The 19364-nt window shown below is 42.5% G+C and overlaps 1 protein-coding gene across 2 annotated transcripts in view; it reads right to left on the reverse strand.

Annotated features, from left to right (window-relative positions):
- Nucleotides 1-1074: 1074 nt before the first annotated feature.
- Nucleotides 1075-19364, reverse strand: part of LOC138581055 (sulfotransferase 1C2-like) — a 347674-nt gene continuing 329384 nt past the window's right edge. For both annotated transcript variants that reach the window (XM_069652096.1, XM_069652097.1), the window contains exon 8: nt 1075-2800. In XM_069652096.1, coding sequence (XP_069508197.1) covers nt 2688-2800 — 113 coding nt within the window. In that variant the 3' untranslated portion in view covers nt 1075-2687. The remainder of the gene's footprint in view (nt 2801-19364) is intronic.

Raw genomic sequence — 19364 nt, forward strand, 5'->3', positions numbered from 1 at the left:
CCACTGTACAGTTTGATGACCATGGAGTCCAACTAAATCTTTCCCTTTCAAACCGTGGTAAAGGGATTTAATAGTAGGATTCTCTCCTTGACTGTTTTGTTCAATCTGTTGAAGAAAATTACCAGAAAACCTGAAATACATACCAAAGCTAAAAATGGATCCCAGAAACACTAACTGACTCAACAACATCAGACACGTGTGAGACTGTGCTGCCAGAAGCTGCTGCCAAATACAAGACCTTCATACCCAGCTTGATGTTAATAGGTAAATCATTAAATCTTAAACATATCAAATGAATTAAGTGACAAGTTAATATTCACCATCCCAGCTCGGCGTCCAAAATCCATGGAGATGAAATCAACAGATGGTCTCTACTAGATGATTTAAAACTTCTTTCATTGAAGAGTGTCTGAATTAAGTTATTTAGCCAGTATACCGTACCATTGTCTAGAGTTTGAGTGTTCAAACCAGTAGCTGGCATTAATAGGAGGCAGGCTCTTTTTAACATTATCAAGCCTCGTTATTATATTTGCTCCTCCATGACTAAGGACATCTGTGAAAATATCCTGGGATAATGTAGCATTTGGCTTTGCCCGCGTTGTCGTCCACTGAAGGGTAAAGGCAATGGTACACTGATCTTGGACATATCCTAAACCAAGTACACAATGAATGGCATAACCTGAGCACTGTTTGGGAGGTTGAGCAGAGGGCAACAACATTTATTTTCTGTTATTGGTAACTTACCTGCAGATTCCGCCCCTGAAGTCTCAGGACCATATAGAGCGATACCTTGGGACTTCACTTGGGCTGAACACTAAGACCACTAAGAAAGCGAACAATGCCAGCAACTGCTTGAGCCATTCTTGAAATCATTATTTTATATTCAGAAATACTAGACTCCTAATTAAACAACATCATATGAAATCACAACACATTTAAAATAATCAAAATACAATTCCATTAATGAAAACAGCACCAGAATGCACCTCAAAATCAGCTCAATAATGCTTTTTACAAAAATGTTGATCGTAAATACCACACACAATCCAAATAATCGGCAGTTGATGAAGCCACTTAGGGTTGGTTGGGCATTTTTTATAAAAATCATTGCATTTAGAAAAAAGTTGATGGTATTTAAAACAATGTATGGAAAAATCAGTTTCTTCCACGCCACACTGTAGAAAGGGCATAACAAAACGAGTCATTCTAATTGATTGCCTACCCCATCATAAACCCAGATAATCAAAGTTTCTAACTCTCCCTAAAGGGCAAATATTCACCATAAAGACCAGCAAAAACTTCTGATTCTTCCCTATATCCAAAGCAGATTATTTGTATTTATCCATTATTTCCGGCTGTGTTTCTGGACAGACATAAAAAGCCATGTAAATGTCTAATAATTTCTGAGGGGCTTTAGGAGGCCTTGCAAGAACAACTGCATCATCAGCATAAGACAATAGTGGTAGGTAGCCGCCTTCTTATTATTGTTTATATAAAGGTCAATGTGCACCACAAGTAGCTTCTTGGTGGTTTATGTGAAGCAACACTATAGTCCATTAAACCATTTGTGGATGGCATTTCTAGCACACAGAGAACTGAATTAAGCTTGGTGATCCCAATCAGGACCGTTAGGGAAAATAAGAGCCAGAATGCCAAAGAGGTTTAACCAGTGTGACATAATATAATCAAGTGGATACAGCGGGTTGCAAACCCTGGCTTCCTGATTCCACAATTTACAATTTAGGCAGCAGACCACAGCATCTCCCGGAAAGTGGCTAGAATCCAGAAGGAAGGGCTATATGAGAATGTGATATGATATCTTCAAGTGCTAAAATACTACTGTGTGTTCAATAAAGCTGATTTGCAAAACTTCAAATGCCCGGATTAATCAACATTACAATACATAAGACATTTTATAGCAATATGTTAGACATATTCTAGAACTTTTCGGCTGATGCCCTGGTTTTACAACAGCGCACAGAGGGCCGAGGACAAAGCAGGGGCAGAGGTTTTTCTTGTACTGTATGGCTTTGTAGTTACAAATAACACCAGGTTTAGTAAATGTGTAAAACGGGCTGCTGTCCTGCCCAAAAACGCTGTTCATGCTTTTAAAACCTCGCACAAGAGATCTTTTTGCAATCCATCTCCCAAAGAGTTCCATGTGCAGTACAGATTAGGGACATCGAATCGTGCTGATGTTTTTGCCACATTCTTTGCAAGGGTTTTTTTTACCCTCTTTCCGTGCTCTCCACCCCCCTTCATAGCACTAGCCCAAAAATCAAAATTGAATGTACCCCTATCCCACCCCCTAAAAGCAACACCACGACAAATGTGGCAAAATTCAATTATTTACTAAATCAGAGCTAAGATGCAGATTTTTCTTTTGCTATTCAAATCAAAATGTGCCCCCTTTTCCAATTCTAAATTGGGTCAAAATGCATGCCCAGTAAGCAAGCAATGGGTTCAGAAGTCATGGCCTGCTCTAGTTATGTATGCAGTGGGCTATTGGTGCAAAAATGGCCACTAGGCCGCAATCTCTATGGTGGTTTCTAAGCATACCACAGTCAGGACAGAATATTACATTGGGGGGTAGGTTTCTGCTTCTGTGTGGAAGGGATTGTGGGGAGGCCATCCTTCAATGCTTGTAGTGCACCCATCTACCAATCTCCTCGCCCGATCCCTTTTCCTCAGAGCTCAAAGCGGAATCTTATGGATGTTCCAGACATCTTCTGCTCGTAGTCTTCATCAAACCTCTCATTCTGGGCCACTGTAAAATGGTTCTTCCAATCCCCAACAGACCCTGGGAAGAGAGACCGAGATGAGTATGAAGGAACAAACACTAACAAGAAACTGCAAATAATTTGTTTTGAGTTTATCAATAAAGAGAACAATAATCAGTTGTGGTATTCTTGGAGATCACTCAAAATTCTGTCCACTATCCTTTTTTAACCTTTGCTTATTTCAATGTTAAACTCTGGACAAGTGAAAAAAAACATTGAGGACAGAATGTTTCATTTCTGTTAAATAATTACATCAAACCGGTCTCTGTAATATTTTTAATAGGCCCCCCTGTACACATTAAGTAGTTTTAAAAAGCCAAAAATGTGCACAAGTAATGTATGTACACATAGCTCGAACAGTAGTAATGGTAAAAAGACATCCGTCTCACGGGTCTCAGCAGTGTTTCCACCGTGTCTCTTGTTCATACAAAATGTCCAAGGAGCAAACACATACATGCATGCACATGTTTGATTTTTTTTTAAAACTATTAGAGTTTGTAGATATCACTTTTGGAAATGTGGCAGGTTTTCAGCAAGTTTAAAAGTTGGTTCTTTTTTATTGGGAGAGTCTTTAAATTTGCTGAACACGCACAACGATTACTTAAATGAACCATATGTACTTATTTTAAAACCCTCTAAAGGTGGGTGCAGGTGTATTTGTACAAATGTTTTTTTTTAAACAAAAAAAGAAATGCAGAGCAAAGCTCTCATGTGACAGACGTCTCTATATTTATGGTGCGTGTGCATAGTAGGAAATCTTCCTTTACCTACAGGTGTTGGACTTTTTTTTTTAAACGGACAGAACACACACTTGTTACCACTGTTTCTGTTTTTAATATCGCTATTGATTTCATCAAGAACAATTGGGGAATTGAGCAGATGATGTGGGAACTAATATTTAATGCTCAAAGAATCTTTAAGTTTAGCAGTTATAAGATATTTGAGAAAACTCAGCTAGATTGTGAAACAAATTATATTTGAAGCAATGTAATTTTAATTTAAGTACATTTATAATTATGCAAATGTTTTATGTTCATCTACATGTATGTCTAATGTAGCTATGTGTTTAGTTGATTTATGTTTTATAAATAACTGTAAATTTAATGTAAAAGTTGTGAAATAATGTGAGTAATGTCATATATGTTGAAAAAGTTGTATTTGAACTAAATCAACTAGAAATAGAATTTTTTAAAAAAATATTATGGAATTTGTTGAATTTTCAGGAAGTTATGGGATGGTACCCTTTCAATGTATGATGTATTTAAGTCTGCGGGCAATGCACTCCAGTTCCTTAAATTGAGCCATACTGACTTAGCAATTATTACAAAAAGCCTAACCGGGTGTGGAAATGTTTGCTTATACAGATGTTCCTTGTTTAACTCACGGTTGATGGATGGAAGTAGTAGATGGGTATGATAGTTTGATGAATATTAATCCATATTCAATTGTGACATTTATAGATGGTTTAGGCTAAGAATTAGTCAATCCTAACTTCAATCAGCAAACAATAACCTTTTGGTGCATGTGCCTTTTTGTTACGCCAATCCAATGGCTTCCTCTAGGCTAGTCAAAGATTCCTGGTGTTGTCCAGAATATTAATTACCCTATTGGTTATCTAGTATGGTCCACATTATCTTTCTGTTTTATTCAGATAACACACCTTTAATTAGGGTTTTGTCATACAGTATTCATACAGTGATACAGTTTTACACCTGTTTGGTAAGTTTAACACATATCCAGTCTCATGCGTTCAAAGTACAGTGTATCATAAAGAATTTGGTCTGTAAATGGGAGTGGAAAAAAGCTGAAGTGTAACATGTGAGTTGAATTATAGACTTAATTCCCTGATTTAGCAATAAACATTTAACTTCCATTGCTCACCTTTTGCTAATTGCATACATATTTCTATACAGTTTTTGCCACAGGGTGTCTCATGCTTCATGCGCATTAGACTACCCATTGAACGTGTTCTATAAATCACTCGAGAACGGGGTACTAATTAGATGGATTGCTGTTAGTATTGACTATTCAATGTTAAGGTGCAGTGCCATTATGTGGTCTTGTGGGCTGTGGTTGCCCCTGTGCTGCGGTCCTATGGAGTACGTTTTAGGACTGTGCAGGCTGTCTTTGTTAATGGCCGCTTAATTGGTTGGGGGATCAGGTGATTCACTGTGTCTATATCCTGGTATTGTGATGGTCATCTCTGGTTTAGGTGATTATATTGTGCACTGGGGTTTGATAATTACCTTCTTTTGTTTCACTAATCTCCTCTCATTGTTATGAAATCTGTGGGCCTACCGCTGCTATGATATCCTGGAATGGGCATGAGTAGCTCTGGATAGTTTATAAAGATTCTGCAAATCAGGGCTGTATTATTACCTATATCTTAAGTTCAATATTGAGCATGGCTTATCCTCCTGATGGCAACTGGTAAATTCCTATTTTCATTTGTTTATTTATTTATTTATTTATATATTTATTACGCGCCGCAGCTCGCGAGCATCATTGTTTATTCATGAATGATCGCCCCTTGGTTTTGATGAGTTACTTGTTAGTGCAATGGCCTGGAAGTACAAGTTTTCATATCAAACCAACCTTAATACCAAGGACGCAAAATGCCACGACACAGAACTGGACGGCGCCAAAGAGAATTGGAACAAGGACTAACCTTCACTGATACCTCCCATCCACCTCCAGTAGAGGCCTTCACGAATACAGAAGGCACCCCAGAAAACATTACAACCAACAGAAAAAACATAAGAGAAAAATTCCTATACCTTAAACCGTACCTCGCTACAACCACAGAACCTTGAGACTTTAACGCCACCGACACTTCCTTACAAGCTAAGAACCTTCTGGAACCCCTAAAAAAAAAAGAGGACCAAAGAAGAGAAAGATACGATACCAACGCCCTTACTCCATATATCACAAGAACGCAAGGGCACTGCCGACAACCACATCAAAACACGAAAGATGATGAAGCAGTAGAATTCATCGACCCAACTATCAATTTAACAGACCGACTCAACAACGAAGCAGCTTCTCAGGAACCCCAACTGACCAGCGACTACAACACAGAAGCAATCCAACTTAACATCCACAAGTCAAAACAGAAATCAGTAAACAAACTAATCCATACCAAAACGATACCCTGCAATTTAATCAATGCTTGAAAATGTCCAACCACGCCACCGAGATCAATGACCTCCTGTGCGACAGAGGCATAGACATCCTATTCATAACGGAAACATGGCTAGATGACAATTACAAAATCACACTCCATAACAGCCTCCCAGACAACTTCAAGTGTGCACAAGCAAATAGGAAAAACAAAAGAGGAAGAATGGCAATAGCTTAGAAGGAACACCTAAACATTTAAATAGAAGACCCAATAAGCACAGATAACTGTGAATCTCTAATCCTCTGCCTATCAACAAACCCTGAAACAAACCTCACTTTCAATCTGGAATACAAGCCACTGACTTACGAGGCAACCTTTGTGGATGCTTTACCGGAAGCAATCATCAGCCTCGCCAGCAAAGAAGAACACCTGAAAATCCTTGGTGGCTTTAACATCTGGTTTGACGAAGAAACCACAATCACACAAAAATCATTAGCCAAACAACTGAAGACAATGAAACTACATCAACTAGTCAAAGGTGCAACTCACACGGCGGGACATACACCAGACGCAATCTTCGCCAACAAAAATCTCATCACCGCGGTGCAATCAATTAAAATCCTCTGGAGCGACCACCTCATCATCCCATTCGTGATCACACTGGCTACACCCGCAACCAAACAACTGAACAATCTGCCCACCATCATGAAAAGAAAATGGAGGACCATCAAAATCATCAACTTAACTGAACTACTGGAACTCAAAAACCATCGGCAACAACCATGGACGAAGCCGACATTGACAGAAAATCAGAATTACTTCACAAGTGGATCACCACAACAATAGACAAGATCTCCAAGGAAAATCCTTTCACCCCATTGCACAAAAGCGCGACAGCAAAACGCTTTACCATGCTACTCGGCGCCATGAAACGAAGAAACAGGAAACTGGAACTAGAATGGAGGAATAAAAACGATCGCGCCAAGAAACTTCAATTCCAACAACAAATCCACTCATACAAAAAAGAAATCCAAAAGGCCAAATAGAAATACTTCAACAACAGAATCACCAACGCCCCCAACAGCCAAAAAGAACTGTTTATACTAATAAACAAATTGAGAACCCCACCCCCACCCGGCTGCAACAACACACAGATACCCTCGCTGAAACTATGCAACGACCTCACAGACCACTTCGACAACAAAATCCGCACCATCCAACAGATCATACAAACCAGACCAATCAACCTCAACATGCAACCCACCCTACCCATCCGAGGACCGGCAAAACAAACTCTGATACATCCCCCAAATATCAGCAGAGACATTTGTCAAACTGGTAAACAATAGCAACAAAGCAGGCTCCCCAATGGACCACTGCCCCCTAGATATACAAAAATCAATCCTCACACAAGGAACTCCCATGGAATACTACAGAAACCTTCTCAAACAAACAATTTCATCAGGGAAAGTACCACAATGCTTCAAATCAGCATACATAAAGCCGTTCCTCAAGGACACATCCGGCAATGTGGAGGACCTCTCCAACTACAGACCCATCTCCACCATCCCATATCCAGCAAAACTACTCGAAATATACATCTATAGAATAACAAGAATTCATAGAAGAACACCTACTGCTGAATCAGGCACAAGTAGGCTTCAGACCAACAAGAGGAACGGAAACAGCACTGTTTTCAATCGAGGACGATCTAAAGGCAAATGCGGACTCTGACAAAAGCAATGCTCTGATACTTCTGGATCTCCCCGCAGAATTTGACACAGTTGACTACGGCATCTTCATCGGGAGACTGGAAGAAATAGGAATCACCGACCTAGCTCTACTATGGATTAAATCCTTCCTAACAAACAGAACTGAAACCATATCGATCGAACCTTTCAAATCCACTCCAAGAAAGTACCACAAGGATCATCTTTCTCTTCGTTGCTCTTCCGCATACACCTGGCTCCACTAATCAAGCTCATTAAAAGACAGGGCCTCACATACTATAACTATGCTGACGGCAAACAAAGTAGTCTTCAAAATACAAGACACACAGGAAGAAAACACATCACTGGAGGGCTGCCTCAAAGACCTCTACAACTGGATGAACTCAAACAACCCCAAACTCAACCTGGGCAAAACAGAAATAATGTGAGAAGAACTACTGACACCACAAGCACACCCTATGTAAAGCTAAATTATGTATGCTTAAAATGTACTAAAAATTAATTGTATCTGAAGATGTGTTTTAAGGTGCAGAGGAGAAGGATGCAACCTTGACACCTAGGCTGCGTGATATGCAGAAAAAACAAAGAGGTTCCCTAGCCGGGAACTTACGTCCCCTGCACACTATCCTTTGTCTGGAAAGCCAGACCAGCAATTTAGAAGTGTTCACACATGACGTTCAATCAATATAAATATATCAAGTAATAGAATATTCTTGAAAGAAAATTTCTCAAACAGACAGTTTTAGGTCACAAGAAACCATCTTCTTTTTATTCATGATGTCGAAGTCAGGAGGGGCCCAACGCGTTTCGAGTGCTTCACACTCTTCATCAGGGGCAATAAATGATTTCTAAAGAGAAATTATAATTTGAGCTTACATTAATGATTTAACATAATTTTTGTAAACAATTTGAACAAAATAGGTTCTATACATTAATACCATATAACTGCCTTTACATCATCTTGGTGTTTGTAGTTTAACATTGTTCTCATCTTTAGGCATTTATCATAACCATTTAGATTTTCTAGTAATGGGAATCTCAATGCTGTATATTTTATACTGGTTTTAAGAAGGCAAATCCAAAATATTTTAAATATAACATTTGCAAAAAATAAGTGCATAGATATTCCTAACTGTGGTGGTAAGAGTGGCTAACTCCAAGAAGTCATGGTGTGCAGCTAACTAGACTGAAAAAAAGATTTTAGAGAGAAAACTTCTAACCTTGTATTTTCAAACTCTACAGTGTGATGACAGCAAGTTGATATCGGTTTGGGAAAGTCTTCAGGGTGGGAGTTTCCCAATGTAGTCCGCTAAGTACGACAAGGGGCTTAATGGGGTTTACTTGTGGTTTACCGATTTCAATGGTGAACTTGATCCTTGGATTGCAAAGATTAACATATTGCCAAAATTCCATCAATATTACATGCAAGTCTCAGGTACATCCATGGGCTCAGCCGTGGCTCCATCATACGCGAACATTTTTATGTTCTATTTTGAAAAAACACATGTCCTGGAACATCCACAATGGAAGAATAACATACATTGTTGGCTAAGATACATAGACAACATTTTTGGAGTCTGGAATGGTTCAGAACAGGAACTGATGGAATTTTGGCAATATGTTAATCTTTGCAATCCAAGGATCAAGTTCACCATTGAAATCGGTAAACCACAAGTTAATTTCTTAGATGTTACAGTTGAATGGAAGGACTTGGAATTAACTACATCTATCTTCAGAAAACCCACTGACGTCAATAACTCTCTGCATTATAATAGCTTCCACCCAAAACACTTGAAAGAGAATCTCCCTGTCACGGCCGCCAGCGACTGGCGTTTGTGGCGAAGGTGGACGCGAGGACGCCATTAAAATGTTCCATTACGTTCCTCCTCGTCTATCAGACTCGGTCTAGTTGTTTTCAAGATGGCCGCCGCCGTTTGTATATATATCACTCGGCTGCCGGCGGTTCGGCGCGTTGCAACTGTGTTTATTTCCACGCCCTGTTGCTTGCGCTAGTTTTCCCTTCGGATAGTCTACTTGCTATCTTCCTGTTATTTCATCACCTCCCGTTCCCTACGGGCCCCCCCCTTTTCTCTGTATCCTGTTTGCCTACTCCTGTGTTTCTGTTCCCATGTTTGAATCTCTGCTGAGATTTTCTTCGCTCTAAGAGATACTGCTCTCAGATTTCTCCGTTCACTCTTGTCCTCCACCCCGAGGGGTACCTACCTGTAAACTGCCATCTCCTATTCCCTCGATTAGCGGAATCGCCGACCTTACCTATTGTCTGGGTTTTTCGGTGAAGGATCATTCAACCTACGACTGTGCTGACGACTCCCACAATCTTCACGTCTGTATTGGATCCAGGGGTTTTTTGCCGTTCCAGTGGCTTTTTCCCCTCTGGCTGTCGCGGAGGGGAGTCACCGTGGGGTTTCTTTGTCTGAGAGTCACGGTGGCTTCTTTCCGAGGTAGACCATATCTTCTAAAAAAGAAGAAGCCGTACACAGGACTTACCCGTCGGAAGAAACTGGACTATTCAGGTGAGGAGGAAGAGACTGGGGAGGGTTATAAATCGAGTGAAGACGAAGATATAGCTGATCACCTAGCAAAACCCGTAGCCAATATTGCCAGTCCTGATAGTTTGCAACGCCAAACAGAAAACATGGCTACGCCACAACAACTGCAAGAGCTGGTGACAGCTGTCCAAACCCTCAACGTAGAGGTCCAAACACTAAAGGCTGACAACGTGGCGCTCCAACAAAGAGTAGCTGCAAGAGAACAACAGACAACTGATTTACCCCCACTACCCCTGGTGTCAGGTAAATTCGACGGCTCGGAAAGAAAGGTTAAGGAATTCCTGGAGGCCTGTAATATTCACTTCACCTTCCGCAGGAATGCCTTTTCCACAGATCATTCCAAGGTGGGGTTCATGATCACGCACATGACGGGAAACGCCTTGGCATGGGCTACTCCATTGGTATCCCTATCAGACCCAGTGTTGCAGGACTACGCGGCCTTTAAGGAACTGCTGCGACACACCTTTTTGCGAACCGAATGCTCACACGTGGCTAGCGAAGACCTGCTGGATATACGTCAAGGGAGTACCGACTTACTATCCTATATCTCCACTTTCAAGAAACTTGCTGCAGAGGCAGGTTGGCAAGAGCAGGCCCAGTATACCATATTCCGCCGGGGCTTGCGAGAAGAGCTCAAGGATGAGCTTGCCCGGATCCCGCGCCCAGACACCTTTCTAGATCTTCAAACTGCAGTTCTAAGAATCGATTTCCGCCTGATGGAACGAAGAAACGAAAGGAAGAAGGTTCGAGGTCCACAATCTTTCTTGGATATACCCCCCGCCTCCTCCTCACCAGTATCGCGTCACGCCAGAGAGGAACCCATGCAGATCGGAAGCACCAGATCTCCGTTGACTGCCGAAGAAAAGAAGAGGAGACGTGAAGGGAACCTTTGTTTATATTGTGGGGGAGCCAACCATTTGCTGAGAGACTGTCCCGATGTGCCCCCAAGGAGATCGGGAAACGACCGCCCTCGATAGTCAGTGGAACGGACTATCGAGGGGCTACACCTTGTTCCTACACTACACTTTCGGTGGCCTCTTCTCGGATGAGCGAAGATGTACGTCTCATGGTGATAGCCATCAAACTCCGCTTCCGGAACAGAGAGGTAGAGACGCAGGCTCTACTGGATTGTGGTGCGGCTGGAAACTTCCTTGACACTTTTTGGGCTGATAAGATGGGCCTGCTAAGAATCGAGAAAAAGGAGGACCAAAAGGTTGAAGGAGTGGATGGTACACCCCTATGTTCAGGACTCATTACCCACACCACTGAGGAGATTCAGGTGTCCATATACCAGCATTCTGAAAACTTAAGGTTTGATATTATACGAGTGGCCCATTTCCCTGTCATCTTAGGAATAGGCTGGCTCAGGAAACACAACCCAACGGTGGATTGGTCTAAGAATCTACTAAGTTTCCATTCCGCCTTTTGCCTAAGAGAATGCCTTCCAGAACCAACATACACAACGGTAAAGACCATGTCTGCTGTCGAAGGCAGTACAATCCATTGCATACCAAAATGTCTTTCAGAATACAACGAAGTCTTTCAGGAGCAGACCCCCATTAGACTCCCTCCACATCGTCCAGAGGATTGTGGTATCGACCTAGTGCCAAAGGCATTAGTCCCCTTTGGGAAGATGTATTCCCTCTCAGTATCGGAGAAGGCTGTACTCCGATGCTACCTTGATGATAATTTAGCTAACGGACTCATAAGACCTTCCAAATCCCCCGCTGGGGCCTCTCTGTTTTTCATACCCAAACGGGATACCAAGGAGCTGCGGCCCTGTATCGACTATCGGGGGTTAAACAGAGTGACCATAAAAGATCGATACCCTATGCCCATTATATCAGAGATCCTAGAGGCTGTCCAAGGCTCTGTTGTGTTTACTAAACTTGATCTACGGAATGCGTATCATCTACTCCGCATAAGAACAGGAGATGAGTGGAAGACGGCGTTTCGCACCCCCTATGGGTTGTTTGAATACCAAGTCATGCCGTTTGGCCTAGTCAATGCACCATCTATTTTCCAGAGATTCATGGACCGATTGTTTTCCGACCTTCTTAACCTTAACACAGTGGTTTACCTGGATGACATTTTGGTCTTCTCACGGAGCCAGGAGGAACATACCCGACATGTCAAGGAAGTTCTGCGCAGACTACAACATCACAGTCTTCTGGTAAAACCTGAGAAATGTGCATTTGCTCAATCCTCATTGTCTTACTTGGGATTTATCCTGTCCGACAAGGGGGTTACTATGGACCCAAGGAAGGTGGATGCCATCTTGTCATGGCCATCGCCTTCTTCGGTTAAGGACATTCAACGTTTCCTAGGGCTGGCAAATTTCTATAGGAAGTTCATTCCAAGTTTTTCCTTACTCACTCTTCCTATTACATCCCTTCTCAAGAAATCCACAGGCCCCTTCATCTGGTCTAGTGAGGCTGAAGAAAGCTTCCTCAGCTTAAAGCACAAGTTCTGTGCAGCTCCTATCTTGAAACAACCAGATCAGCTACTACCCTTTATCCTGGAAACTGACGCTTCTGCAGCAGCCGTAGGTGCTGTTCTTCTTCAGAGAGTCGAGGACCTAGAGCATCCGGTGGCATATTACTCAAAAACTCTAAATCCTAGCCAACGAAACTACTCAGTCATAGAGAAGGAATTACTTGCTATGAAATTGGCTTGTGTGGAATGGAGGCATTTGCTCCAAGGGAGCCTACACCCGTTCCAGATACGAACAGACCATAAAAATCTGCAAATACTCAAGCAGCAAGAGTGTTATAACACCCGCCAGGCCAGATGGGCTCATTTTTTCGCCCAGTTTGATTTTGTCATCACATTCATCCCTGGCTCTCAAAATCTAGTTGCCGATGCTCTCTCCCGCAGAGACGATGTTATCTTCCCTTACAGAAAGGAGCTTATGTTTCCTCATACCCGGATCATATCTACAGTGTCTAACTTCTTGGATGAAGTACGAGGAGCCTGCCTCCAAGAACCTGCTCTCACTATGGGAAATCAACCGGTCACCACTAAGGACGGGTTGCACTTTATCCACGGAAGACTGTTTATTCCTTCCAGTAGTCTCAGAAGACGAGTCACTCAGTGGTGCCACGATTCCAAGACTGCTGGTCACCGAGGAGTACGAGGTACTCTGGAACTTCTCCAAAGGGTTTTCATCTGGCCGAACATGAAGGCTGACACGCAAGTCTATGTTAAATCCTGTATGGTATGCTTACAAAGCAAATATTCCACCTCGAAACCTATGGGGCTGTTACAACAGGAGCCGGTTCCGCTTGGCCCCTGGAAATGCATTTCTACGGATTTTATTGTGGAGTTGCCGGTATCCCGAGGCTGTACCTGCATTATGGTAACCGTAGACGCTTTCTCGAAACTTGCACATTTTTCTCCATTGACTAAGATCCCATCCGCCTCGGTCATGGCTGACGTATTCCTAAAGGACATTTTTAGGTTACATGGGCTTCCTCAAAAGATAGTATCAGACAGGGGCAGCCAGTATACCTCCAGATTCTGGGCAGCATTGTGCAATTCCTTGGGCGTGGAGAGAGCTCTTTCGTCGGGGTTTCATCCCCAGACAAATGGACAAACCGAGAGGTTAAACGGTACCTTAGAGCAATACTTAAGGTGTTTCATAAATAAACAGCAAGACAACTGGGTGGACCTGCTTCCCACAGCAGAGTTTGCATACAATAACGCTGTCCACACGGCTACAGGAACTAGCCCATTCTTTTGTACCTACGGATACAACCCGCAGTCCATAGTTCCGTGTTTCTGGGAGGAAACTAACGTTCCTACTTTGGAGAACACCCTTGCGCAGATCAAGGAGGCCCATAACACAGCCAGTCAGAGCCTCTCTAGGGCTAGCAGTCATTACAAAGAGCAAACGGACAAACACCGAAGTCAAGTTCCTGCCTGGGACAAAGGTTCCAAGGTCATGCTGTCCACCAAGTTCCTTCCTCGATGGGTTCGGCCTTCTAAGCTGTCACCCCGCTACATCGGACCCTTTGAGATAACTTCAAAGGTTAATCCTGTGGCCTTCCGCCTCAAGTTGCCAAAGGGACTCAGGCGGATTCATCCCGTGTTTCACTCATCTCTCTTACGCCCCTTTGTGCCAGATACCCGGAAACAAGCATCCCCCAAGCTGTGTACTTTGCCAGTTCCAGCTTCCGAGGAATATGAAGTTTCTCGGATACGGGACTCCCGTTATCATCGGGGACGTCTTGAGTATCTCGTTCATTGGAAAGGATATCCTTCCTCAGAAGACACCTGGGAACCACAGTTCCATATTCACTCTCCTCAACTGTTACACAAGTTCCACCGACTACATCCAGAAAGGCCGGGTGGGAGAAGCCTTCGGAGGGGGCATACTGTCACGGCCGCCAGCGACTGGCGTTTGTGGCGAAGGTGGACGCGAGGACGCCATTAAAATGTTCCATTACGTTCCTCCTCGTCTATCAGACTCGGTCTAGTTGTTTTCAAGATGGCCGCCGCCGTTTGTATATATATCACTCGGCTGCCGGCGGTTCGGCGCGTTGCAACTGTGTTTATTTCCACGCCCTGTTGCTTGCGCTAGTTTTCCCTTCGGATAGTCTACTTGCTATCTTCCTGTTATTTCATCACCTCCCGTTCCCTACGGGCCCCCCCCTTTTCTCTGTATCCTGTTTGCCTACTCCTGTGTTTCTGTTCCCATGTTTGAATCTCTGCTGAGATTTTCTTCGCTCTAAGAGATACTGCTCTCAGATTTCTCCGTTCACTCTTGTCCTCCACCCCGAGGGGTACCTACCTGTAAACTGCCATCTCCTATTCCCTCGATTAGCGGAATCGCCGACCTTACCTATTGTCTGGGTTTTTCGGTGAAGGATCATTCAACCTACGACTGTGCTGACGACTCCCACAATCTTCACGTCTGTATTGGATCCAGGGGTTTTTTGCCGTTCCAGTGGCTTTTTCCCCTCTGGCTGTCGCGGAGGGGAGTCACCGTGGGGTTTCTTTGTCTGAGAGTCACGGTGGCTTCTTTCCGAGGTAGACCATATCTTCTAAAAAAGAAGAAGCCGTACACAGGACTTACCCGTCGGAAGAAACTGGACTATTCAGGTGAGGAGGAAGAGACTGGGGAGGGTTATAAATCGAGTGAAGACGAAGATATAGCTGATCACCTAGCAAAACCCGTAGCCAATATTGCCAGTCCTGATACTCCCATACAGTCAGCTCCTACGAGCCAAACGGATTACTTCAAACACAGAAAGACTTCAAACTGAATTTGAAACTATGAGAGCGAGATTTCAAGAACGAGGCTTCCCAGATGAAATAGTAACTCAAGCCATTTAGAGGACTGAAGCCAATTTCCGTGAGACACTACTTACCAAACAACAGACCCCAGCAAAATCCAACCTCATCTATACATTGAAGTACTCAGGACAAAGTTTTCAAATCAAGAAAATCATCAATAAAAACTGGGACTTGATAAAATCAGACCCCAACCTGAATCGACTTTTTCCGTCACCGCCTATGTTGGCTTACAAGAGAGGCAGAAATTTACGAGACACCTTGATTAAAGCAGAGAAACCGAAAAAGTCGACCCAAAGACTCCTCACAAGACAAAAACAAGGGACCTTCCCCTGTTTAAACTGCTAACACTGTTCCAACATCATAAAAGGGGACCACAAAAGCATCCCAACAATGGGAAAAAGATTCCATTAAGAAACTATGCGACATGCGAATCCAAAAATGTCATTTACACGATAAAATGCCCTTGCAGGAAATACTATGTGGGCAAGACCAGCCGACGTGCAAAAGAAAGATGGACAGAGCACAAGTCCCAAATCAGGACTAAAAATTTGAAATCTCCAGTGTTCCGACACTTCAGAGACAATAATCACAATATCTCACAGATGAGATTTGCTATCTTGGAAGTTATACACCCCCCATCAAGAGGAGGAGATCTACCAAAATTACCAGCCCAGAGAGAGCTTTTTTTTTGGATACTCAAACTCGATGCCATGTCCCCACTGGGGTTCAATGAAGATTACTACCTAGGTCCATTCATTTGACACCACATATCCACAAATATATATATCTTATTGTAAATCTTAGCTTTTTGAATGCTATTCTGGGTAAACATAGCTATTTACAAGAATGTGAACCTGTATCACAGGACAGATAAATTGTAACCAGCAGCTGGATCAATTTATTTCAATAACTGCTGTTAGCTATGAAGCCCCGCTTTTTTCAAATATTGTTGTTGAAAACTGAGCTTTTACCTTATAACAAATGTTATTTAGAATGTGAACCCTATGTAGGACAGTGGACTCTTATTTTTCAACATGACTCCCCATTTTGAATTACGAACATGGATGTTTGCACAATGCAGGATGAAACGTTTGAGTTATTCACACGTGGAAATTGGACTAGTGGTTCCATTATAAGTTATTACATCTTACACGGACTCATAGGCGCACCTAAATGTGGATACGGGACTGGTCACACATTGCCTTCAAAATCCCTTTTAAAATCTCTTTCAAACCCTTTGTTTTGCAAGTTACCTCGTATGACAAATGCACGTTTGGAGTCCTTCAAGCTCATCGTAGATTTTATAACTTTGCACCTGAATTACCACTTAGTAATGCTTATTTACATCACCCATATATGAGAGAGGTTGTTTGTTGTAGCGATCCACCTCTCTCCCTTGAGCAATATAACAAGCCTGTTCTAACACAGGGACGTCTTTTGTTTACATGTGACGTCATCCACGCTGACCGCGTGGTGACGTCACTTGGTAAACAATCAGATCGTCCGGATTTAAGATAACAGCTCCAGATATTCGTTTTGCCTTAGTGATGATCTTGCTCATCCCTAGGTATTGAGAGGCTTACGCATGCCTAGTTCTCCAGCATCATAATTAAACCATATTTCCCATTCGGAATAGCCAAGAATCTACGTCACACGCGCATGCGCGTGATGACGTCATGGCCCACGCGCATGGCGTGATGACGTCATGGTCTCTTTTTTTCATAAATTACGTAAGCACAAGCAAAATGGAGTCCACTTATCCCGAGGGATCCAGACTCCATGGGCTTGTGCTACGAATTCAAGGTAAGAACTCAGCTCTTGCATTTAGATTTAACCTCCCTCTTGTGGACACCACTCCCAGGATGTCCACAGTAGTTTAACTACATCCCACATTATTACTATTTTTTGGACCCGGACGGCACCCATGGAGTCCTGAAAGTCTGACTTACTGGTGTTACCCGCCGCTTCTACTCAGGAAGCAGATGTCCTGACTTCTATGCAAGTCCTTTTTAATGTACCTAGGAGCAGTTATCTCCATTTGAGTCCTTAGTCTCTAATTATTAACCAAGTCCGTTCTGGCCTTGTCTAACAGATAATACCGGGAAGCAGAAGCGCATTAAGCCCCTTGTCGTACTTAGCGGACTACATTGGGAAACTCCCACCCTGAGGACTTTCCCAACCCGATATCAACTTGCTGTCATCACACTGTAGAGTTTGAAAATACAAGGTTAGAAGCTTTCTCTCTAAAATCTTTTTTTCAGCCTAGTTAGCTGCACACCATGACTTCTTGGAGTTAGCCACTCTTACCACCACAGTTAGGAATATCTATGCACTTATTTTTTGCGAATGTTATATTTAAAATATTTTGGATTTGCCTTCTTAAAACCAGTATAAAATATACAGCATTGAGATTCCCATTACTAGAAAATCTAAATGGTTATGATAAACGCCTAAAGATGAGAACAATGTTAAACTACAAACACCAAGATGATGTAAAGGCAGTTATATGGTATAAATGTATGGAACATATTTTGTTCAAATTGTTTACAAAAATTATGTTAAATCATTAATGTAAGCTCAAATTATAATTTCTCTTTAGAAATCATTTATTGCCCCTGATGAAGAGTGTGAAGCACTCGAAACGCATTGGGCCCCTCCTGACTTCGACATCATGAATAAAAAGAAGATGGTTTCTTGTGACCTAAAACTGTCTGTTTGAGAAATTTTCTTTCAAGAATATTCTATTACTTGATATATTTATATTGATTGAACGTCATGTGTGAACACTTCTAAATTTTTGGTCTGGCTTTCCAGACAAAGGATAGTGTGCAGGGGACATAAGTTCCCGGCTAGGGAACTTCTTTGTTTTTTCTGCAAAACAGAAATAATGATCATATCTAAAAACGGAGAAAACAACCACTACGTCCCATGGCCAACTGAACTTGGTACAGCACCAGCGATAATACAGTAAAGAACCTGGGTGTTTTGATAGACAACAAACTAATGCTAGAGCCACAATTAAATGCTACAATCAAGAAATGCATCTTCCTCCTACGCGCAGTAAAAAGGATGCTACCATTCCTCTTTCACCCATAAAATGCTCACCATCACCGCTCTCATCATGTCCAGAGTAGACTACACCAACAGCCTATACCTAGGAATGCCAGAACGACTCTTAAAACAACTGCAATGCATCCAATACGTTGCGGCCAGACTCCTGCTCAAACTACCACGAAGAGAACACATTACACTGGCACTGAAAATGCTACACTGGCTACCAATAAAACAACTAATACAGTACAAATCAATGTGCTTAACACATAGAGCAGTCCACGGACAAGAATCAGAGTTCCTAAGAGAGAAAATAAACATCTACTACCCAACAAGACCACTCAGCTCAAGCAACGACATCTGCCTAGAACCAAAATCAAACAGAAAAACATTTGGAGGATCTTCATTCTCTCACCTGGCACTAAAAACATGGAATGAGCTACCTAGAAACATACGTAACACAAGAGATCATCTTCAATTCAGAAAACTACTCAAAACATGACTCTTTACCCCGGAACAAGAAGGAAATGACTAGAAAACGCATTCACACTGGGAAACAAGTACCCTAGAGAGAGAACCCATTATCCCCAACGTTCTACCTTGTCTCCCTAACCGGAAGGCAGGGGGAGGATGCCACCGACTCATACCATTAGGCCAAAGTGAAAACATAGGTAGACTACTATCTCGCAACAGAACGGACAAGGAGGGACCTTGAGGGCAGAGAGAGTACGGAATACCCACATACCTCTAGTTTACAGAGAAATCATAGACAGGTAAGGAACACCAACACGGAAAACGGCAGGAAGGGAGCTGG

This window comes from Ambystoma mexicanum, chromosome 3p (genome assembly GCF_040938575.1).
Source record: "Ambystoma mexicanum isolate Mex_15411 chromosome 3p, UKY_AmexF1_1, whole genome shotgun sequence".
NCBI lineage: Eukaryota > Metazoa > Chordata > Amphibia > Caudata > Ambystomatidae > Ambystoma > Ambystoma mexicanum.